Raw genomic sequence first — 25496 nt, 5'->3', positions numbered from 1 at the left:
ATAAGAAATATTTATATTTCACATTTATATAAAACCAGAATTACGTTTTAACAGCAAAAATCAGAAAATTATTTTGACAATTATCAGCCAAGATATATAAAACCAGATTTTTTTGTGCTAATAGTAGCATACAGATTTAAAGCAGTTTTATCCAGTCTCCTCTTTCTCTTCCTCAGTTATCTCCTTTTTATGTGCTTTCTCATCCTCTGTGCTCAAAATGTACTCATTGCTTATTCTTTCCAAATTTCTCTCAGCTAATCGGGAATCCCAAAATATTAAATACTGTATTTTTGTAGGCTACTGTTAGAAGGTTTTAAAATGGTTCAGTTCTGACCATTTTGCTTAACTCTGATGTTCCACTGAAACGACTCTTTTAAATCGAATGGGTCTGTACTGGAACACTGTTAGCAGTTGTTCCTTATCTAGATAGGTGTTAAGGAACCACACATCCTACCCGTATCTCTTAGACAGTCATCCTTCATCTTCCATTCCTGTGAGCGGAGTGAAACACACAGTTCCAGAAAGAGATTCTAAAAAAGATTGCTAAGAATAGATCAAAAAATCACCTCTTAAAAATGCTGAGACTGTCTAGAAACTTGTTTAAATAGAAACATCTATGGTTTAATCCTACATCAAGTATACGATTGGGGTGAGCTGATTCTCTCATAGCTGATCTGGCATTCTCTCATGAGTTTCTTACACACATTACCATGAATTTTATCTTTTATCTTCAACACTGAATGGCGTATATACAAAATGTGGTGACATTTAAAACTGGCAGAGCTGGGTAGGGCAACACTGTACCCTCTTTACTGGTTTGTGTATGTGTAAATAAAGTACTGGTTATATCTGTGAAAAAACACACAGTATCTGAAAAATAAGACTTGAAAAGTGCAAGTAGCTTTCAAAAGTGATTATTATGCTCATATCATTTTGCATTAGTTCATGTTTAAAATTCATATATTCTAGTTTGCTGTGCATTAACATCTGAGAAATATTAAATATAGTATTATAAGAATTATCTTTTGATCATTAAGTAACTTATACCCTAAATTCTAAATTAGAGGAACCAAATTATTCTAAGAACTGCACTATAGTTCTTTGATGGTCATTGCTTCTCCTGTTGCAGTACGAGTTATGTGGAATTACACGTGACCTGAGAAGATAACTGAAGATTGTTTTTTGTGAATGTTTTCTGTACTCCTGAGAACTTGGAGAAACAGCTGAGGCTGGTGGCCTGTGCATTATTTGAATCCGTTCCTTTGTACACTGAAAGAGCTTTATTGAATGCACTGTGATAAACCTGAAGCATTGCACTGATTTTTAAGCAACTGTGTGAAATCTGCCTACATATTCGGCATTATACCAGATAATCCAGGGCAAAGAAATCTTAATACTCTATCCAACAGGCTGAATGAAATTACTCCAATTGTCTGTTTTTCAATCTGACAGTTGGAGAGAGATTACAGATATATATCAGACACGCCATTATAGACAATTACACTATCAACTGAAGCGAAACTTTTATAGTATTTCTATCCAGTAAAATCTTCAATCTTTTTTTTCCTTCTTTCTTTTTCCGTCCATTGTTTCTTCAACTGATGGTCTTACTATACTTGGAGGAGTATTTAAAAATGTATTAATGTCAGCATTTAATCCTAGCTGGCCCAGTCCAGTCAAACAGCTGCCAAGAGTCATTGCTCCCATGTGCAGGGTTTTTCCCCTAAGTACACATAAATGTCATGAGTGGATATCTCACGATGATTGCTTCTACTACATGTGTGGGAATATCTAGCACAATATAGCCAGCAGTCTACTTATTCTATAACTGCATGTCAAACTAAAATCACTACAAAAAGCACCTTCTTGGAGACCTGCATAAATTTTAGCCCAAATAAGAAGCTGATGTGAGTCATTTATTGATTCAAACTATTAGTGCTCAGTCCCTGGACACTGCTGCTACCCAACAGGTACCAACCTATTTGACACAGACAGTTCTGCTTCTGTATCTGCTGTGGTAGCGTGCAGCCACTAAAGAGGTAGTTTTCTGTTGCAAAGCTTTTAGCAACTTCTAGTTGTCAAAAGTAATTGGCAAATATACAGTCATCCAGTCACATTCATGCAGCTAACGGATCCCACAGTCTATTTATAATGTACCCAAATCCTCATATATACCAGAGTGTATTTATATAGAGTTCATATATACTAGGATTTCCTTTAGGAGTTTATATAGGAGCTCATCTACACTAAGGTGTATTTCTTCAATGTGTTCTAAAGTCTAACTGCTTTTATAAGTTCCATCAGCATTATTGCAGGTTAGCCTAAAATAAAAAAACTGAAATTTTCACGCATTCTCACCTGTTCATTGTAATGGAAACAGACTGGCTTGTTAAGAGAAAGTTGTGCTTTGGAAATGAATGGTGTTGGCATCCCTCTGCTATTCCAGAAGACTTTGCCTGTCCTCTAGCAGTGTGGCTGACGAAACCTTTTATCAGATTAGAAAAGAATTAACTGTCACAAAAGGGGATGCAGGATGATAACCGGGTATACTCTTGGGAAACTGATGAGTAAACACTAAGTGTAATCAGCAGTGTCAAGGCAGCAAGAAGTACCTGCCTTGAATTACAAGCATGTGCATGCTCAGCCGTGCACAACATCTGAGAAGCAAAGGAGAAAAGTTTGCAGAGCTGAGAAGGTGCTTTATATGGCAGTTCTCTCTTGGCCTGCCAGCGGCATGTCTGTGTACCTGCTCTGAAAAACGAGCATGTTGTTTTGTTTTCCAACATTCCCAGAGTTACACTGTGATGGGTATTTATGGCATTTATTTTCTATTAAGTTTTTCTGTAGAGTTAGCATGACTAACAGGCTGCTGTGACTGAAGCAGGATTCCAGTGGGGAAGATGGTGGAAACTGACCATATGGACCATAAGCACCAACAAATGTATTTACCTGCTGTCACCAGCACCCCCTGCTCCCGACCCCCGTAACGCAGTTAGCACAACTAACACCATTGTATGAGGCCAGCAGCCATTCTCTGTGATCGAGCAGGTCATGTATTCGTTCCCTTCTCCTCGTTATCACGCCCTGAAGGTCCTGTGCACCAAGCAGACAAACCAAACAGATTTCTTCCTCCCTTCCCTCAAGGTTCCCAGGCACGAGGCCAGGTACTCCCCTCCTCACCAGCCTTGAAGGTCCCAGGCCCACGGCCAGCCCGGCGGGGTGATGGCCCCGACACGGGGAGGGAAGCGTATCAGCACACAGCACTGCCCATGAAATCAGTTTTATAATAAAACTCTTATTGCACTACTTATAAATTGTGCTACATTGATTCCGCTTGTAGAAGTCCTGTGCCATTCTAATAATAAATTCTGTGCTGTACTAATCATAATATTTTGTTAGGAAAATAAAGCTTTGATTGTAACTACAATTTAGTGCCATCACCATTCTGCCAAGGATCCCGAAAAGAACCAGCCTCTTCCCTCAGTGTCGGGTGACACCTGTGCAGTATCTCCATCGACTGCCTCTGTGTCCGATTTCCTTGGCTACGAGGCTCCATTTTGTCACTCTAAATGACACCCCTGCCAGCACTGTGGCTACTGAGACACTTTCCCTCACCATTTTTCTGTCCCTTTCTTTCTTCTTTTGCTCTATTCCTTCTCTTACTTTAGAAATATATTGAATTGCTGAGCCAACTCTCCACATTCTCGTAAGTATTCAATAGTTCTATTAGCCTTTTCTCTTATGCTGTTGCCTTTTTAAAACAAAATAAGACAGTAAGCAGCAGTTAAAATCAGTGCTTTTCAGGATCTGGACACTAAGGTGTTAGTCTGCAATATTAAATTTCCATAGCAATTATGACTCACAAGAATGTCAGTACAACTTCTGTCTTCCCAGAACCTCTTCTGGGTTGTTCAGGTTTTTTGGTAGGTTGGTTGGGGCTTTTTTATAAAATATTGGAGGTACATCCCTTTCTACCTCTCTTTCTGTATACTTTTTCTGTATACTTGCACATGCTGTGGAACCACCTATCTCAGAGAGATTGCCATTAGCAGGGTACAGCCTGTCTGCAATACAGGACACATTTAATTACAGACGTGCTGTTCTTCATTTCAGATAAAGAAAACACAAAGTTAGCATATTAAATAATTAATAATTAAAATTAATTAAATAATATATTAAATAATTAAAGCATGGCATAGAGTTGAGTAGTTTTTCTCTTGAGACTGGTTTAATTCATCATTCTACATGATTCTTAATGTTGGAAGATATTTTGCTAATCCATGCAATGAAACAGCAAAGGAAACAAGTAACTCTTCATGAAGGCTAAGGAAGACATGACAAAAATACAAGGAAAGATATCAAAACAAAACTAAGAAAACAATGGTTCCCATCTCCCTTCTTCCTCCTCTGTTGGCACTGCCTGATGTGCTAATGGGTTTCACGACACAGCTGAGCAACTCTCCTTCCAGGTTTGGGTCTATCTTGGCCCTTCATACAAATTGCTATCACCCCAAAAATGCTGATGTTCTGGGTTGCTGGAAGGCATACTCACATATTTAGGAAAGGGAGATGGAGATAGGCAGTTTCTACAGCTCTAATATGGCGGGTTTTTGCATCTAAAATATGATTTCTTGTACCTTGTGGCTTGCTTAACGTTTATGTTACCATGATTGCTGCTTTTCAATCAGTTTCAGCAATTTAGGAGCTTAAGCAGTTGGTAACTTGTAAAATACTCCATGTGACACAACACCAAAATGAAGTTCTCATATTGCTGCAATAGTTTTTTAGTAAGCTGAAGAAACACGGATGGGAATTTCTGTTGATTAGAACAGCCTAAAGTTGATGTTAATAAAAAGTAACTTACTAAGATTTTACTGATGGAAAAAATTTATTCTTCTGCTTTCTCCTTCTCAGGCAGTATTGAGAGAAGAAAAGAAGAGATGGTGATGATGTGGGAAGATGCAGGAGGCACGGAGGCATAGAAATGTACAGCACAGATTCATAAGAAATTGCTGTTTATGGATTTGCTTGGTTGTTTTTAACTTTCTTGCCAGCACCCTACTTTCACTATAGCACTGCATAGCAATTAATCTGAGACCTTGCTTCTCCACTGTCACGATACTACTCTCAAACATGGCATATTTTCTGTACGTGATAGGTAGGATTTGCTTTAATTTCTTCCTAGACTCTGATACGATCCATGACCTTAGCTTAGGTGAAGAGGTATAGTAAAGGTCTAACCAAAACAGTGTATTTTCTGGCTCTACCAATATGAAAACTGTGGGATAGAAAAAGGCAGGATATGGCCAAACTCTGGCATTCGGACAAGGAGGTCATGTCAGGTGTTCGTGTTGTCCAGGTACTCTATTCCCTGGGAAATAGAGGTGATACCAATAGGTGGATTGGCTGGTTAGGACAGTAAAGTGGTTGGAAGGGTGAGAAAGCAGAGCAGGAAGGCAAATGCAGAATTGCTAGAAAGTTTGGCACAGATGCAACTAAACAAATTTATGTCAATGCAAATTACTTTTCATTCCCACAAGAATAAATTCTCCGGAGGAAATTCGAGTTACGGAAATGCGAGTTATACTTAAGCTGTAGACTGGAACAGTATCATGTGCACTGCTGTAAATCTCTCACATACACAAGCCCATAACTTTTTAAATTAGCATCTGCTTTAACTTGAGGCATGGAATTGCTAGTTAAAGGCAAGACAATTAAGGCTAGGGGGTAATTGCAGGAGGTGATCTGCCAGTCCACAATTCCCCTACTCGTACACAAAAACTCAGAAGCACAAATGTTAAGAAGCACCCTTTCTCAGTGAGAAGGGACACGTTGTTTTCTTCTGCAGACATAACATGAGCTAATCTGTCGCTAAAGAGAGATTTCTCCCTACAGGGAAAAACAGATTTTAAATGATGGAGCAGTAGGCTTAAATCCTACACAGGTATGCAGTAGTGAAGACCCACTCCCACTGCCAGCTCTAATTCCACCACAAAGGTAACTTTAGCCTTGTCTGAAAGCTGCCAATCTGACTTTATTCCTCTTGGAATTGCTGACCACCATCTTGCACGAATTTAGCCAGAAGCCAGAACCCTTTGTTCCATAGAAAGAAAATAGCTTCTGATTTACTGCAGTTCTGTTGGAAATAGGCTGGAGCTTGTCTCACATGCCCCGGAGGAAAACCTCCAGTCCCTAACCTTCTGTACCAGAGAGACAGTGACTGTCCACTGCACGCTTTACTGACCCCTGCTAACCACCAAACGCAGAGGTAACCTTCAGCTTGCAACACTCTCTGCTGCAAGCTGCTTTTCTCAGAAACCAAAGTCTCTCAGAAAAACAGCTGGGCTACATCAAGATCACCTGCTTCCTCTTTCTGAAGTACTACTAAACTGTTTTCTTCCTTAGCGTTATTGACATTCCATCACATCGCCTCTATGCTCCCCTGGTGCAGGGACCCAGCATCCTTGCTCCTTGTGTATGTCAAGGCAGCTCCTTGCTTCACAAACTCCTTCTAACCACGTACACTGCAACTTCTCATTAGTTAGAATAGAAGGATACTAGTATTTAGCCTTCCTTAATTTTGTTTACTGTGCTAGACCCTGTTCCTGTTATATTATATTATATTCTACATGCTGTTTATATGGTAAAATTTTCAGAATAGAGCCAAAGCTTTGTCTGTTCTTATTATATACTTTGTGCTTGACACGCTTCTCTAAACAGTTACACCTTTCACTGTTCTACATATATACAAGTAGAAAAATAAGTGTGTCACTGTCGATTATAAGGAAATGGATATCCTTCCAAAATGCACTATGTCAATGAAGGTTGCAAAGATATTCATGGGAGCTGCAAAAGCAGCAAATGAACTAACTATATACCAGCAGATCTTTGGAAAACTTAGATTAAATGTAAACAGTGTGTAGAAGTCATCATTTAAATGTCAGGTGAAACTAATATTATTTATAACTTTTAACTGCTACTACAATAATTTTCTTCATGTAGCAGACACCATACATCAGATGTAACGTTTGAACATCCCATCTTCCTGGTCATCAAGGTCGTGTTGAAGCGTATATATCAGACTTCTACCCTTTTTAAAGTAATTAGATTCAGCAGTGATTTCACTATTACCATTACATCCTCAGGTATCTCTGACTTAAATTCAAACAGAATAGTGGGATGACAGCTAGTAATTTCTTGTTTAATACCTCTTAGTATTTGACCCACAATTAGTTAAAATCCACTGTGTGATTTTGTTCAGGTTACTTTGGAATGAGTTAACCACACCTTAAATCTATGGACTACTTATGTTCCTGTTCCTAGTGGTTTCTTACTGTGAAACTGATTTCAAAGTCAACAAGAGAAACACAACTAGCTCAAATAACCTGCTTCCATACAGGTAAATACTATCATAAGCAATAAATAGAATAGTAACGGAAAGAGGAATAAGTGGCCTATTTGAAAAGTATACATTTAGATTAACATGTTATAAGGTCAAGAAGTTTAGGAATCTGGGGAATTACATAGCACAAACCACAGCACTTCACCTATTCATTTTTGCAATTAGGTTAATACACTGTGTCTTAATTAAGCCCTTGTATCCTATAACAAAAAGACATAGGAATTGGTTTCAGCATATTGGATTGTAACATTTTGTTTCTTTTCTAATTTAGAAACACATCTTAACTGAAAAATTCATCCTAGGATGGAGGACATGTAGGAACCAACCTGTAAGCAGAAGAACAGGACACCTGAACTATCCCAGTGTAATACCTGAAGGAACTTGTTTCATGGGAGTATATACATACCCATAAGAAAACAGAAATCTTCATATACAGAGTGGGTACTTCAGATGTGTAAATATGACCTCAGACACAGTTACTGATTTTGCAAATACATTTTATATGCCTCGCATGCAAACGTTGGTTTCCATACAGTCAGAAAGTGCATACACTAATCTTGTTGGCACGATGTGAGCAGCCATTTCAAAAAATTACTGGGTTTATGCAGATCTGATGTCCACAAAATCAGACCTAGATACATCTTAGCTGAACTCACATCTGTTACATGAAACACTATTTCCTTTCCTGATTTTTCAGTTTTCAGTGACACCGTTCATGAAGATGTTAATTTAAAAATACAGGTCAAAAAGAGTTGATCATTATGTTCTGGCAACTGGAAACTTAAGTGAAATTTTAAAATTACAAAATAAATAATTTCCATTTTTATTATTTTATGAGCTCCACTACACACTCTTTCAGAAGACCAGTATATAGGTATTTGAAACCTATATTACAGCTACATCTAGAAATAGTCTATTTAAATTTTACACTCGAATTGTTCTATTAAGCAAGGATATTATTTTCTACTATCAATGCAGAATATGAGCCTGATGAATGATATATGCATTATACTCTTTTGTTGATTTTTATAGGTTGTGCATATAATTTAATTTACAGGAACACCTGTTAGCTATGTCTGACAGAAATAGCCTTTATTTAAATACAAGATACAGGTAGGCAGCTTATATTAAGTCATTGCAACTTATAACAACAAACTGAGAAATTATTTTATTGAAACTAATGAGAACGATATATTCCTCAATAGTGTGATTAAAGTGTTCGTTTAAAAGTGTCAGGGTGAACAGCATGAAAAATTGCCCGAGCTTGAAATGGAAGACAGTCCTCCACGCAATGGCTGGGATCACCCTGCATAGCTTACCTCATGGGTCTCAGAGGAAGTTCTGTAGGTATTACGAGTGTAATCACACTTTCCTGTTTGTTCATTCTTATCAGACTTTTTTCCTTTCCCTAGCTCCTGTAAAAGCACCTATACAAACATCCAAAGGATGCCTAAACAGCTGCAAAAATACAGACATGTTTGTCAATGTGTAAATTTTTGTCCATCAACAGTCAAGAGATATGCTGCATAAACCTAATGTCATTCAATATTGAGAACCCTTATGGAACTTAGCTGTAACTAACTAAGCAGGGAAAATTATTATGTGCAAAATATTTTCAAATTCAAAATGGAAAAAATACTGTTTGACTTTTGTAACTCAGTTTTTCATCTCTTCTTATGGAAAAAACTTAATAACTAACAAATCAGCTTCCAAAAATTAGGATACTTTTAGTGTTGCTTAAAAAATAACATAACTCTTCAGTATATCTATAAACGGAGTCAATCTATACTTGCTTTCTGTGAAGGCATCAATTATAAATATAGACACATATAAATAGACAGTTTTTCCTCTTACTTAAATATAGGCGATAACATGGAATTGAGATTAAAGGACCACAGTCTCTAAGTAGGACTGACAGAGCATGCATGTAGTACTTGTTCCTATGCTACTGAAGTTAAAGGGGTGTTTTGCCACGGCCTTTCCAGGACACAAATTTCAGCTGTCAGAAAAGAGGAAAAAAGCTGGTGCTGCTTAATTAACTATTATATACTAAAAAAGACAGCTAATCTATCAGGGAGGATACTAATAAGGACAAAGATGTATATGAAAAACCACATATGGAAAACCACAAGCAGTTTTTGAAATCAAATAAAACAAATGTTTTTTACATGTGCTTTTCTTTTTTTTTTTTTCAGTTTATTATTAAGATTTGACTCCTGCAACATTTCCTTTGGAAAAAATACACCATTTGCATGGCTGGTCTATTTTCTCAACCCCGTGTCCACTTATGCCCTTGCAGTTGCTGGGCTATTTCAGGTAGAACACGCATCGCAGCAGACACAGCTGCCGTGCAGTATCATATGAAAAGCACACTCCTACTTGCCTCCTGTGTGCTAAGATAATATGCCACCACCTCTGGGACTGAAACTTACCTCTTTGTCATTTTTTAATCTGTAACACACTTTATAGATGGCAATTCTCCAATAGCCTTCCTTGGGAATGCCAGATATACGACCTGTGGCTTGGGTTCTGCTTACTGATCCGTTTCATCCAGTCTTTAGACTAGTCCTTGAATTTTCAGGTTTGTCTGTAAATTAAAACACAACACTGACAATTCCAAGTTAATACCAACCCAGGGCTGTGTAAGACCGTACTGCACCGTACAATGCTCTGAGGACAAGCCAGCACAGGTGCACCTGGATTTGAATGTGCTGTGCCTGAAATAATAAGCCTGGTCTCTGAAATATCCTGCTTTGTCCATGTATTTTGCCAGACACAAGCTGACAGTTATTGACAAGTAACAATTACAACTAAAAAAATCTAAATGCAAGAACCAGTAAAATTTTATTATCTGTGCCTATTATTAAAACATCTGCAGGAGGTTTATGTGAAGTGCTAGGACATCAGCCTAAACTTAGCAGGAAAAATGGATCTGAAAGTCAAACAGCAGCGGCTTTTCTAAAAAGCAAAAACCTGCAACATCATAAAAAGCCATAGCAAGGTGAGTCAGCAAATCTGCATTTTCTCAGACGCATGCAGAAATGATAGAAAAGTATTTGGCCACAGGAAAATACAGTAAGTAGAACAGTTTGAGTATTCTGATGCACCACTCCATTGGTTTTGCTCTACACAATTTCATTTTTTTGCTATGTGTACTCTTGATGGTATTAGCATTTACAGGCACATTTTCATAGCATTTGGTTAGGATTCATGGAAAAAAAAGCATTGCCTGCTTCGTCACCGCAGAAGGTCTGAAAAACTCTCCTTTTTGAAGGACAAAGCTTCTGGCTCCCTGTTAGCACGGGCCGAGGTGTGGCCAGGAGGCTGTGAAATGCCTCCAAAGAGAGCACCACTGAATGCTGTTCTCTTGATTAAAATGGTTGTTTCTGAATTATTCACTTGCTGATATACTATACGACCTAAGATGAACATTCATTCAGATGAATATAGTATGTTTACACCCGCATGTCACGAAACATCACGTTAAATTTCAGGAAGACATCAAACAGTCTAAAACTAGAAATGTATCAAACTGAAAAACACAGTACAAAATACACGGTATTTTGAAAAGTCACAGGTAGTGTGGTAACAATTAGAGTGAAATGTATACTGACATCAGTTTATTACACTCAAAAATAGGACAGATTTTTTAAAAGTCAACAGTAAAAAAATTACTCTTTGATTAAACTAGTAAGCTCTGCACAGCATTTAAACGGTACAGGACAGAAACTGTACACTTCCTAATTCCCAGGAAAACTGCAACACAACAAGTTCCGAGCAAATCTGTCAGGATGTACAAATAATAAAGGTAGGAAAAGTGTTTCCATCAATGTTCACAACTGGAACAACGAGGCTGAAGTATGGCCACACTCAGATCAGCACGGAACAGGATTTGCCAGGAAGAAAAGATTTTGAACCTCAATGTTCTAACACTATGTTCTAACATAAGGCTTCAGGCTCAAAGACACGTTGTGCTGAGGCTGAGTGTCGAACTGTAACATTAATTTGCTTCTGAAAGGAAGATTTGCTGTGTGCACTGAGGGGTCATGAAAAAGGACTGAAATACCACACGTCTATTTACACCAGCAAAACCATGAAATACACAAAATTAGAGGGGGAAAAAAAATAAAGACTTTTTCCAGATGCAGCCTGAGGTGAAGTGAGATGAGCAAAAACCTAAGCCTCTATGTAATGGTGCTGTTCTAAACTTGAAAAGAGAAAGTGAACAACTATAGGCAATACAAAAGCTTTTAAAGCCATTCTGGAAGGCAGACAAAAGAAATCAAATGAACAGCAACACATACTAATAAAAATTATCACCTCAAGGTAGTTGTTCACATGTATTTTTGCATCTGCTTAAGAGATAATGGTACTGATCCAGCAGTAACTTCTCTATGAATTTTAAAGTCATACACACACTCACTCTTAAGATAGGATACAATTTCTATTAGCATGGGGATGATAGTCTTTTATTTCGGCTTAATTCATCTCCAGGTTAAACATATATTTGAAAGGATATCAAACTACACGAGAACAAAATGAATAAGGATGAAAGGTTATGGAAGAGTTTGGAGTTTGAGCGAGATCATTTCCCACGTGACAAAAATGTTCTTGAAAATCAGTAATAATCAGGAAGTCATTAAACAAAAATAACATTTGAAAACTGTTCATCTTTTAAAATGAAAGATTTTAAAAATAGCTTATCATTAATGACCTATTCAGAGATTCAATACAAACAAAACATTCAATGCAAACAAAAGTTCCCAATTTGTTCCATGAACATGGGAGAATTGACAGCACCAACCCAAAATTAAATACGCAGACAGTGATGACAACTGCTCAATGATTACCTTATGATAATCATTCTGGGAGCACAGTCAGCTTTATTTGATAAAAATAGAATAAAATATAAGAACGACGGAAGTAAAGAATTTAAGTTATAGGAAATAAAACTATTAGTATTCAAGTTCTTGCCCAGACCCTGCCTACCTTTCCACCTCCCCAGCAATACATGTGGCCTCCCATGGGGTTATAACAGCTACACAGGTAGGAAGAATCAGCACTCGCTTTGTAACTGTTTATTAAAAAGCGGTGGGAGTACAACTGGAATAGCTGGAGCATTCTGGGTTCTTCATCGCAGGAAGGCTGCTTTCTTACCACTCCATCCTGCGGCACAAAGATTGAAAATTGCCCTGTTACTATTTGTTTCTGAGCTAGGATAACACCTTTGGAAAAGTGGAAATAAACTGCACTCAGGTAGAGGAGAGAAGCTGGTTTTGTCCTGAAATAAAGAGTGAAAGTGAAGGTTACATGGTGTTTGTATCCATGATCCAAGCAACACCTCCTCTATAAATAACTGAAATACTCATTCACTTGAGATGGCTTTTCATCCTAATAAGCATTAATGTTTAACAGCTTTAAAATGTTGTAAAAAATTACTTCTTTAATCTTGTGATACATCTGTGAAATAGCTTCTTACTTTACCAATGGAGAAAGCATAACCTTGTTCAAACGACTCGCCCAAGGCCATGCAAATCAGTGACAAACCCAGTCTGAAAGCTCTTTTGAGTTCTTAATCACATATTCAGCTGCCTGGAACATCTCACCGCTGTCACCATTCTTACGGTACACAACTACTATATTAGTCCCAACTGTGTATGAGTGGTACGGCACAAGCACCCTGTATAAACTCAGGTCTCTGATTCAGTAATGTAGTCCAAAGGCCTCAATGCCACTGTAATTCACCCGCCACACTGGAAGACATCGCTTCGGATCCCCGAGTCTTTGCAGTATGCACTAGACCTGTGAAGAACGCTTGTTGCTATTAATACAATAACAGCAATTATGGCTGCATCTACTCCACCATAGTGAACTGAGTGTCCCCGTGAACATGCACGGGCTCTCCAGCCAGCTGGCACAGATGGGAGCTCTCCTGGTCTCCACGGCAGGATGGCTGCACACAGATGACCGCTGGCAAGGGTGCCAGACAGACCTCCGCCACCGAGCAGCGCCGAGCTGGTGGCACGCTCCGAGGCACCGCAGGACAGGTCGCTACGTCCTGGGCTCCGCAGACAATCATCTCCAAGCGCCTAGGAACACTCTGTTTTCTTTACAAGCACAGGCACAGACTGTGTTAGTCCTCCACGGGCAGAATCCTACGCAAAGAATTTTATTTGCCATAAATCAACAAATGAACAGGTAGTGTTAATAGCGGCGTTAACAAATGTGCAACAACATACTTTTACGTGTCAGACTCAGTTGTGGCCTTTCTACAGACTGGTCATTAAATTAGGTCAGAAAAACTGTAATCTACCTGTGCTCTGACATTGCAAGAGTAAGTGATACCAGATCCAATAGTCAGCAGAGAAGAAAATCACGGATATTCCCAGATTCACCATCCTGCAAACTGACTCTAAGGAAATATGCCAATAGACTTTTTGGTGAACCCAGCCTGACACCATCCACACAGCAGGGATGAAGGAATAACTATCCTACCATCACGTATACCAAGGATTTCAGAAAAAGACCTATTTGCAAATGCACAAGAGGTATTAAGAAAAATATCGTTACACTTGTTCCTTCATCCAAATATATCCATGTAAATACAGGCCTGTGAAACCCTGTAACAGGAGTCAGCCTGCGACCCTTAAGAAGTAGCTGTTGGAACGAGCTGTTGGAGTGAGTCCAGAGGAGGGCCACGAAGATGATGAGAGGGCTGGAGCACCTCTGCTATGGAGACAGGCTGAGAGAGTTGGGGCTCTTCAGCCTGGAGAAGAGAAGGGTCCGGAGAGACCTTCTAGCACCTTCCAGTACCTGAAAGGGCTACAGGAAAGTGGGAGAGGGTCTTTTTACAAGAGCATGGAGTGATAGGACGAGGGGGAATGGTTTTAAACTGAAAGAGGGGAGATTTAGATTAGATTATAGGAGGAAATTCTTTCCTGTGAGGGTGGTGAGACACTGGCACAGGTTGCCCAGAGAAGCTGTGGCTGCCCACTCCCTGGCAGTGTTCAAGGCCAGGTTGGATGGGGCTTGGAGCAACCTGGTCTAGTGGAAGGTGTCCCTGCCCGTGGCAGGGGGGTTGGAACTAGATGATCTTTAACGTAGGTCCCTTCCAGCCCAAACCATTCTATGATTCTATGATTCTAAGTAGGAAATGCAGGGTGACACGCATTACCTGCAGCACCAGGTGACCTGGGACAGACAACTTTGCCCTCGAAGCAAACAGAAATGGTGTGTCAGGGGCAGTGATGCAACAACTCGGCTGACCTTACTAGAAGCTCTCTTTCTGTGGAATCCTTGCCGAATTTAATGCCACTCTTCCCCAGAACAAATCTCCTGCAGGAGTGCCACCGCCACATCACCCTCTCCTGCAGGAAATCCTTAGCACAGCTGTCCTTCCAGTCCCCACGCGCATGCTGCTGCCCTGGAAGGCACTTAGAAAATCCCGCCTCATAAAGGGGATCTTATAAATATTTACACTGCATTTCTATATTTAGGCACGTCGCTTCTACAGCACCAACAAGGCTGTGTTAAAATAATTTTATTTAGAAATCTGTCAGGGAGAGCAAACAGCAGTAAATAGAAACGCAGAGACAGCAGGCTATGACGTTATTTGAAATTACATTTATAATAGTGAAACACCGTAATGCAAAATCAAAGTTGCAAGAGATTGCTGCTGAAACTGCAATTTGAAAGAGGAAAATGGCAGGGTACGAATGTGCTACAACGTTGCGAACCGAGGGCTGGGACCAGGCTCTCCTTTCGCTGACACTGGGCACAAACCCAGCGTAACTCCACCGATCTTGGTGGTGTAACCAGAAACACATTTCGCCTTTAGAAGGCAAGATGCGAAGCTTCGTTTCGGCAGATAAAAAGAGGTTGTCTGGAGAGCTGTGAAAGTGGGAGCAGCAGTTTGTTTTAGTGGCCTCGGGAAAAATTCACTTAATACTTTTGGGTAACGCAAAGCTTTGAAAACCTGAATGTTTAGATGCCTTCTGAGAACTCCGGAGAGACCTACAAGTGTCAACGTGCTGCTATTTGCCAGCGCTTCTAACACCGGGGAGGGAAAAAAACCCCTGAAATCAAAAGATATTTACATGTTATATCGCCTGGTAATTCTGTCACACGATGCCTGCTTGATCACGGAGCCACTTACGTGTGAGGCGAACCCGAGGTGCCGCTTAATTAGCAGAATTATTAATGACGAAGATAAGGCTCGGGGGTGTGAGGGCTTTAAGAAGGGGGGGGGGGGAAAGCACGATTTTAGGGAAGCGCAGAGGAAATACCTTTTTAGTAGCAACGGAGCCGCGATTCTTACGCGATAAAGAGCGTCTCACAAGACACACGTTATTCATATTCCTGTTCTCCTCACGGGAGGGGGGGCGAGCGGACCGCGGGCTGCGCTCGCCCCCCCGCCCCGTGGAGCCGCCCCCGCCCGCTCCCGCGCACGCGTGTCTGGCGGTGGGGGGGCGCGGTGCGGTGCGCAGGCGCGGTGCGGCGCGGCCCGCCCGGCTCCCGCGCGCTGCCGGGGAGGCCGGCGGGTGTGCGAGGGCGCGGGAGGCGCTCCCCCGGCGCGGCGGGGCCCTGCGGAGCTGCCGTGCGCGCCCAGCCCCCGCCCGGCCGGGTATTGTTCACAGCCCGTCTCCGCCGGGGAAGTTTTGCCCTCGTCCCGGCTCCGCTCCCCGCCGGGGCGGGGCGGGGGCCGGGGCCCCTTTGTCGCCACCTCCCCGGCGTGCGGCGGCCGGCGGAGGGGCGGGGGGAGGCAGAGGGGGGAGGGGGGCGAGGCTCAACATGATGGCGGCCGAGGCCGGGGGTGAGGAAGGCGGCTCGGTTACCTCAGCCGGGGCGGCAGGAGCCGCCGCCGCCGGCGCGGAGCCAGGGCACTACCCCGCTGTGTGCCGCGGCAAGGGGTCGGGGCCGCAGGGCCCCTTCCCAGCCGGCTCCGGCGGCAGCGGCGGAGGCAGCCCGGGCGCCGGCCCCCCGGGTGGCCCGGCTTTGTGCTCGGTGCTGGGGCTCCTGGAGCTGGGCGCGGGGCCTGCCCCCACGGCGGCCGGCCCGGGGCAGGGACCGGAGGCGGCCCGGGCGACCGATCCCGGCACCACCGCCGCCGCCTTCCCCCCGCTGCCGCCGCCGCCGCCGCCCCCCTTGGCCGGAGGGCTGGGCATTGTGGACGAAGGCGACTCGCTGGACGGGCCGGAGTACGAAGAAGAGGAGGTGGCCATCCCGCTCAACGCGCCCCCCACCAACCAGTGAGTAGCGGCCGCCCCGAAGGGGCCCGCCACGCCCGGCCCCTCCCTGGGCCCCGGCGGCCTCCGAGGAGCGGGGCCCGTGGCGGCGAGCCCCCACCTTTCCCAGCTGGAAAGTGTGTGTCAAACTCCCGTGGAAGTTTGCGGGGGGGCGGGCAGCCCTCCTGCGCTTCGCAGCCCGGCCTGGTGCGGCGGGTGAGCGGCGGCGGCAGGGACGCGAGGCTCCCCTTGGCTTGGAGGTGGTGCTCGGTGGTGACTGGGGTCAGCTCCTGGGAAAAAGGCGCTCCGAGTTAGGGTTTGGTGGGGGTTTTTTTTGCAAGTTTTCGTAGCGATAGTGCAGGCTGCCAAGAAAATTGAGCTATTCCGGTTGTGGTTTAACTACCTGTGTGGGAGACTTTTCCAATCTCCGGTAGCGCCACAGTCTTATCTCAAAAGAGCCATAAATTTGGTTTTTTTTTTTTAAATAAAAGCTAGCAAAAATGCTATCCGTGGCATAAGACAATTCATATACCGTGTCATGATTTTGTGTTGCGTTGCTGTCTGCTAAAACGAAAAGTAATATTTAGCTTTTCCATTTCGTATACAAATGTAGCTAAAGTAATGCACACGTGTTTGCCCTTTTTTTTAAAAAAAAAATTCAGGCAGTCTTGAAACGTGGATTTAGAATGAGTTAAAATTAATTCTGTATTTTAAAGTGTTAGTAGACAGGCTGTTTTTATAATAATGCCCAACTGCTTTGCTGCTCAACCAAATTAAAATAAAGTTGTTTTTAATTAGGTTATGCTTGGAGAGAGGAGGCAGTTGAAAAAAAGAAAAACTGTAAATCTGCAGTTAGGTTGTCTTGTACTTACCCACCCATTAGGTTAATTGGGATTTCTGCAGTGCTGCTAATAGGATCTTGCACTAGAGGCAGACCGGTTGTGTTTATATAGTGTGAAATATAAGATCAGATCATGTTATGTAGAGTTTGTGTAATTAGTAAGTAGTCTGAACACAACCTTTGGATTTAACTTTAGAAAGTCTGCAGTCTTGTATTAGAACAGAAAATAGCCCTCGAGTGGGTACCTTGCTCTCCCCAAAGCAAGATGGCTTCAAAGGCTTAAATTGCTTTCATCGGTATCTAGAAATATGTTGTTCCTGAAGTTACAGTGAGTACAGTCGATAATTTAGGGTTTCGAGATACAGGGTGGCAGATGCATTCGAGATATAGGTCAGAAAGTTAATCTTAAAACCCATCTGAATTTGGGTTCTTTTTTACATTCTCTCATAACTCCACTGTCAGGGAGTTAATTTCTCTACCATTTCAGGTACTTCCAAGATTTCAGGAGCCACTGTAGTTACAAGGAGGACATAAAATGTAACATCATAGGATTTCGTTTACATTAATCTCTCTAACCTTGACAGGCTTCCTAGTAATTCTTTATTCTTTTAATTTCTGGACTTGTTGTGGAAGTTTGTAAACATTTAAGGCCTTGTTTTGAGAGGCCTTGTTTGAATGGTCTTAAACTTGTAGACTTCCCTAGCAAGCTAGAAATAGGTTTAGGCAGGTTTGACAGAGGATAAGGAGGGAAATAGAAGCACATAAAAGCAAAGTTACTTCTTCAGTGTTGTGTGCCAAGCCAGCAAGATACAGAATTCTGCTCTTCTGGTTTTCTCTCTGGAAGATCAGAGTGCTTCTTCTGTTAGACCCAGCTAAGTTCCTCAGAACACTGAGGAAAAACCCAAAAAGCAGGCTTTTTTGAAATGCTTTTAGAAAGTCGGGTAATTATTTATGAATAATCACCTGTTTGATTCTAAATAATTGTTATCCCATCTACAGTTCTGAGTGGATTTTGCCATCAGAACGTTGGCTTGTAAGTCACGTGCAAGCATGATGGTTAACTTTCATGAAAGGGGATGTTAGATTTCTGACAAGGAGTACATGCTAGGGGAAGACTGCAGAAGCCCTGATTTTGTTTTGGTTGACAAGGCTACTTACCTTATTCAGACAAAGGGGACACTGAAGTTTTTGCAAGACCAGGGCATAGCTCTGTAGTTAAATGTTCTTCTCTGAAAGATTCTTTAATCCAGAAACAAGCAAGGAATAAAATACATTTTAAAAATTGATTCAGAAGTTCGTACCTCCATATACTTCACCACCTTCTTTGTAATTTTATCCTTGGTGTGTGACTTTTCCATAAAAAAAAAAAGTTGGCTGAATAGAATAATTACAAGACTTTTTCCCTTTCATTCATCTCTTACGTATTTTATACAGCATCAGTTTTTACTGCTCTCAGTTAAGTCATCTAAATTGGCCATATGTCAATACTAAATTGTATCCGTTCAGTCCTGCTGTTTTATTTTGGAAGTGCCCTCTCTTTGCAGTCATTCCATCTGCTTCTATGGAGTTGAACTTTTGATTTATTACCAAAGGCGAAGATCAATATTGTCTGTCATCTTATATAAAGAAAGGTGCAACGCAAGTCTTTAAGAGCAGTAATTGATCTTGTAATTCAAACTTGGATTAAATCTCTCCAGTTGAATGTGATTACAAAATTGCTGTTCCGTTTGTTTAAATACCACTGCCAGCTCCACCCTTTCCCGCTTCCTCCTAATTCATTCAGTTTTTATAGCAGGCATGCAGGATTGCCTTGGTGGATAATTCCACGATTCTGTCAGATGGTTTTGTTTCTTTGTCTTAATTACTTATGATATATGATGTGTGCATCAGAAAATTGAGAGTGCTCTTCACTTCTGGCCTTGCTTTATGTGATATAAAATTACTATTCTCCTGTATAAGAACAACAAGGCATTAATTTCTTTCACAACAGTAACGGCTCGCATGGATTCTTTGCCTTCCCATGGACGTGCATCGCATTTCAGGATTTACTGAATGGTTGGTTACTGACTCCAAACAAAAATACCTGGTAAAAGTTGCTGCTGGTGTTTCCAAGTTCACACTCCAGTCTTAGATGAGGCTTTTAAGTATAAAATGAAATGGAGCTTTCCGTATAAACTTAGACACAACTTATCACTTTTTCATCTCCTGACTTGTTTTGCAAATTAAAAAAAAAAACCCACACACAAAACAACCAAAATCAGAGTGAGTTCCCACTTTGCAAGTGTTAGGCCGTAAAGGTGTTACAGACCAAATGTTTTTTTAAATATGAGTTACTTTTTAAATACTGTATAGCTGACAGTCTGGCTTTTACAGTAACTAACCTGAAGGGATGGGAAGTGAAGCAGATGCACGTTCTGCACTTCCCATCAGGATGCTGTAAATATAGTTTGTTCAGAGTAGTCAGGATGTGTTCGTCTTCACTAGCAAGCACCTAATACACTTAATTTCCTCTTCTCTTTTCCACATACCTAAGGAAGAGGGGAATATGCCTTCTCTTAGTGTGTTTTCTTTAATTTTCTAGCAGTGGGTGAAGATTCTTAGCGTGTAACAGGTCCTCTTTATTCACAAACCCAAAATCCCCAAGCAGGGTTGATTTTTATCTTCTTTGATCCTGAGTGAAACTGATTTAAGGCTTGTCTGTTCAGTGTGTGTGTGTGGTTTTTCATTTTTCTGGAGCACAGCAGTAGCATGTTTATATTGTAGCTTAATGCCAGGTGGGAGGCACAGGATGCTAGGGAATAACATGGGCAACTCTGTGCTTGTTTTGATCATTTTTTTCTGCGCTTTCTACCCCATTTGCAAAGCTCGCTGACAGAGGCTGAAATAGTGCAAGGAAACGGTTTCAGATTTAATGAATGAATGCTGTTTTATTTGGTTGTAAACCAGCGGTATGTGGAATAGTTCAGTTATTTATGTATTTGATTAAAAAAATCTTAGCTGACAAAATTATTTTAGATCCTAGTGTTGCATTAAGGTGGCAGAAGCATTTCCAGTAAATTCTGGCAAAGCTGATGTTTCCATACAATTTTTTTCGAGCAGCAGTTGTCAGTTTGAAGTGGAAATCAGTTGATATCGAAAGCTATCAACCATAGAAAATGAAATAGCCTGTCAAAATACCGTCTGGTTAAAACAAATCTTACCCAAAGCAGATGTATGCCTACAGTCACTGTTGGTGCTTGTTGAGGCAATATAATAGTGAGAAAAAGAGCTGAAGATAGGGAGAGGGATAGAGAAATATTAAACAAGCATGAGTTGTGTGAAAGTAGAACATTTTTCTGCCTGAACGTAGTGTGGAGTTCTAGTTTCTTCGCATGAGTGTCAAAGGTGGCAAGTCCAGAGTTCTGCAGCATTTGTTTATTTCAGTAACTCATGAAAAGGAGATTTTTCTGAATAATGGTTGAAGGCACTTTTCCATACTGAAGAACGAATCTGAGAACTGAGGGGAAATAATATTGGCATGTTCAGTTAAGTTGTGTATAAACAATAAAAAATGAAACGTGATGTAACTTGATTTTAGCGTATGAGGTTTCCTTTCTGTTTAGCAGTTAATGTGGTTAGCAGGCAAACTCTTCTTTTTTAGATAATGAATTTCTCTGTTAATTCCCGTTCTCTACTGAAGGGAAACACTTGGCTTTTCTAAAGCTGATGGGCAGTGTACTGATCTGGCCACTTGAAAAATAGACCTGAATAGAAATCTGGTTTTAGTTTTGTCTGAATGTGTGGTGCTAGAAGTGCTGTCTTAAATGCATGGCTAAAAGCAGCAGGGCGAAATCATGCCTAACCATATATAGGAAGTGAAGCAGTAAGTAATCTGAGTATGTGAGGTACGTATATAAATGAAAGCTTCAGATGAAGAAAACCAGAAGTAGAACAGCATTTGATGCCGGAAAAAGTTTGAGGAGGATTTTTCAGTAGTTCAGTCAGTATTTCTTGTTAACATCAGATGATGTCATTTTGTTTAAACAGTGAATAGAGTCTCTTGACCTGCACTTTATCTAGTTTTTATTTTGTGTCGTATATTGACTCCCAGAACTTCAATGTGGGACTTTATGCTCTTCATCTACTGGCCTACCCTGTTGAGAAGCATAATATTGTGCCGTATTTCTTCACCTTTTCTTGTCTTAATGTTCTGTGGCTTGGGAGTGGGAACACAGTTTTACCAGTGAGGGTATGAGTCTCGTCAGTGTAGGACCCCATCTGTTGTTTCAGCCATAAATTCTTAGGACTCCCATAGTATTTTTCCGATTTCTGACATATCTTCCTTTCTCCTTGAACAAAAACAAAAAAAAAAATCTTGTTTTTTGTCTCACTGGTAGGCACAGTAGGAGGGAGGAGAAGGCATCTTGTTTTAACATTCTCTTTGTGCTGCACAGAAGTGTTGCAGTGAAGCGATTCTGTGTCCCTCTGAGTATGGTCAGCACTAACGAAATCTTGTAAGTGCTTGGCAAGTTTTATATAATTGTCCTGTTTTATATACTTTTATGTACACTATATAAAGACTGCAGGCTGTCTTTAGTATTTTTTAATTTTTATATAAAATACGTGCTTTATCATTCTGGAGCAGAAAAAGTTTCTGTTCTCACGTGAGTCTATCTTTAAATTCTATTTTGTGTTGAAGGTGGTGAGGAGTAGTCAGCGTGGATTTATGAGGGGGAAATCATGCTTAACCAACCTAACAGCCTTCTACAGTGAGGTCCTTGGCTCGGGGAGAAAGGGGGAGAGTTGATGTCAGCTTTAGCAAGGGTTTTGAGACTCTGTCCCATAGCCTCCTTGTAGACAAGCTGTCAGTGTACAGGTTAGATAAATGGACAGTGAGGTGGATTGAAAACCGGCTGAACAACCAGGCCCAGAGGGTGGTGATCAGCAGCACAAAGTCCAGGTGGAGGCAAGTCACTGGTGGTGTTCCCCGGGGTGTACTCAGGAGCCAATGTTGTTTAGCATTTTGATTAATGACCTGGATGCTGGGACAGAGTGCACCCTTAGCAAGTTCTCAGACGATGCAAGACTGAGAGGAGTGGCTGAAACTCCAGTTGGGTGTGCTGCCATCCAGAGTGACCCGGACAGGCTGGAGAATCGGGCAGCTGTGCGGGATCTCGTGAAGTTCGTCAAAGGAAATGCAAAGCTCTGGCACTGGGGAGGAACAGCCCCAAGCACGTGCTGGGGACTGACCAGCTGGAAAGCAGCTCTGCAGAGAAGGACGTGGGCATCCCAGTTGACAGAGCCAGTGATGAACCCTCATGGCAAAGAAGGCTAAGGGTATCTTGGGCTGCATTGGGAGGACCATTGCCAGCAGCTCCAGGGAGATGATCCTTCCCCTCTGCCCAGCACTAGTGAGACACATCTGGGGTGCTGTGTCCAGTGCTGGGCTTGCCAGTACAAGAGAGACATGGGCTTGCTGAAGCAGGCCCAGTGCAGGGCCACCAAGATGATGAAGGGACTGGATCATCTGTCAGTCGAGGAGAGGCTGAGAGAGGTGGGACTGTTCAGCCTGGAGAAGAGGAGGCTCAGGAGCGTCTTACCCATGCGTATAAATACCTGATGGAAGGGAACAAAGATGAGGGATCCAGACTGTCCTCGGTGGTGCCCAGTGACAGGGCAGGAGGCAGTGGAAACTAATTTTAAAAACTTGAAATTCCATCTGAAGACAAAAAAAAAAAGCCTTTTTTATGGTGCAGCTGGTCAAACAGTGGCAGAGGTTGTGCAGAGAGGTTGTGGAGTCTCCATCATTGGAGATGTTCATTACCTGACTGAACATGGCCCTGAGCAACCTGCTGTAGCTGACCCTGCTTGAGTGGGGTGGGGATGGGGGAGGTTGGACTAGAACGCAAGTGGTCACTTCCAAGTTAAGTAATTCTGTATATGTATAAATATGCTGTTTATAATTGAGGATCAGTGTTACAGGACCTGTTTGCTGAAAATTGTTACCTGAAGTAGGCAGGAATCGTGTCAGTGGCAGTAGCTAATAGGGAGGACTTTAAAGGAAAGTACAAGAAATCCTGAGGCTGATAAACAGAATATTTCATTATTGTCTGTGTTGGCAGATCTCATAATTTCTTATGTAAAAACTCAAGAATTTGCCTTTTTTAAAAAATGTTGTCTTTCTAAGGCAGCTAACAGTGCTGCTTAAATATTTAATAAATTTGCTTGGAATATCTACGTTTTCTTTCTAAATGTTTTTATTACAATTACGAATTTGTACAAATTAGTGTTTACAAACCAATGTTGCTAAGTTAACTTGAAAACTCCAGTCATATTTCAGGAACGGAGTGTTGAGGTCTCCAGGACCCTCAGTGTACCCAGTCAGTGTTCTGCGAAGTTAGCAGTCTGATTCTTGTGATGATCAGGCCCGAAAAAAGTAGTTTTCATCTTCAACTTTTTGCTTCTCAGGACGACTTCATACCAAATAAATTTTCTTTTTAGGGTTTCCTTTTACTATTAAACTGAAATAATAATAGTTGTTCATCCTTAAGTGCTAACTGAGATTTGTAAGTATACAGTTTCATCAGGGTTGGACTATATAGAATCATAGAACCACGAAACAGCCCAGGTTGGGAGGGACCTTGAAAGATCATCTGGCCCAACCTTTTGTGGGAAAGGGAGCATAGTTGAGATTGTCTAGCACCCTGTCCAATTGCATCTTGAAAACTTCCAGTGATGGGGGCTCCACCACATCGCTGGGTAGTTTGTTCCAGGAAATGATTGTTCTCACTGTAAAAAAAAAAAAAAAAAAAATTAAGTAGTGGAACACTGTGGTGAGGTCCCCCTTGAGCCTTCTCTTCTCCAGGTAGAAGAGACCTTGCTCCTTCAGTATTTCCTCATGGAGCAGGTTCTCCAGCCCTTTGATCATGTCATGGCGCTCCTTTGGATCCTCTCCAGTCTGTCCGCATCTTTCTTGAGTTGTGGGGACCAGAACTGGACTGCACTCCAGGTGCGGCCTGACAAGAGACGGGTAGAGTAGGATGAATGTCTCTTACCCCTGCTAGCAATGCCCCTGCAGATGCAGCCCAGCATCCAGTTTGCCTTTGTTGCTGCAGCGGCACACTGCTGATTCAGGTTCATCTTGTTGTCCACCAGGACCCCCAGGTCCCTCTCAACAAGGCTGCTCCCCAGCCACACAGATCCCAGCCTGGCCTGGGCTCTTTGGTTATGTCACCCCAGGTGCAGGACCTTGCACTTATCTTTGTGAAACTTCATACTGTTCTCGCTAGCCCATCTTCCAGCCTGCCCACGTCTCTCTGTAAGATGGCTCACCTGTCTGATGTGTCCACCTCACCACCCAGTTTAGTGTCATCAGCAAACTTGGTGAGGGTGCCTTCAGTCCCATCATCCAGCTCATTTATGAAGATCTTGAACAGCACAGGGCCTAGATCCCTGAGGGACCCTACTTGTGACAAGCTGCCAGCCTGAGTACAAACTGCTGACCACCATGCTCTGAATGTGGCCCATGAGCCAATTTCCCACCCATCTTGCAGACCACACATCCAGCCTGTATCTTGCCAGTTTGTCCGGTTACTGTTAGTGTTGAGATGTTAGCTGTGTATAATTATATTTGAAGAAGTTGAGTATGTAACTACATGGGAATATTTAAAACACTGGAGTTTTCTGTTAAGGATTACTGTCATTGGCTCAGCAGGGGTGGGTATGTGATTTTCTTATTAATACTGCTTACAGATGTTTGGACAAGAGTTTCTTCTGTGGACTTTCCCTTGCAGAATACACTGCTTTCTTTTCCGATGTAGTTTCCAGAAACCATCTAGGTTTAGCCAGCCTTTGATAATCAGCTCAGGAGTCATATGGTAATTCTGTGTAGATTTGCGTAAGAAGTTTTTCTAAAATTTTGGTCTCTTTTTTTTGTTACAATTTTAAGTCCACCTCTTGCTTCCCATAAAATCACGCGTATGTATGTAAATGTTCACCCGTACGTAGGACACGCACGAAAGAACGTTCTGTCTGTGGCTTACTCATTGGG

General features: G+C 41.8%; 1 protein-coding gene and 1 long non-coding RNA gene across 3 annotated transcripts in view; one reads left to right on the top strand and one right to left on the bottom strand.

Moving 5' to 3' along the window:
- The window catches only part of LOC137676366 (uncharacterized), a 55451-nt gene extending 39626 nt beyond the window's left edge, over nt 1-15825 (bottom strand). For both annotated transcript variants that reach the window (XR_011050073.1, XR_011050072.1), the window contains exon 1: nt 15688-15825. This is a non-coding gene — a long non-coding RNA (uncharacterized lncRNA). The remainder of the gene's footprint in view (nt 1-15687) is intronic.
- A 367-nt stretch (nt 15826-16192) lies between these two features.
- Nucleotides 16193-25496, top strand: part of RASA1 (RAS p21 protein activator 1) — a 67378-nt gene continuing 58074 nt past the window's right edge. The window contains exon 1 of the mRNA XM_068422303.1: nt 16193-16650. Coding sequence (XP_068278404.1) covers nt 16193-16650 — 458 coding nt within the window. The remainder of the gene's footprint in view (nt 16651-25496) is intronic.

Source organism: Nyctibius grandis, chromosome Z, assembly GCF_013368605.1.
Source record: "Nyctibius grandis isolate bNycGra1 chromosome Z, bNycGra1.pri, whole genome shotgun sequence".
Lineage (NCBI taxonomy): Eukaryota > Metazoa > Chordata > Aves > Nyctibiiformes > Nyctibiidae > Nyctibius > Nyctibius grandis.
The sequence above is the reverse complement of the archived record's forward strand: the minus strand, read 5'-3'. Positions and strand labels throughout refer to the sequence as shown.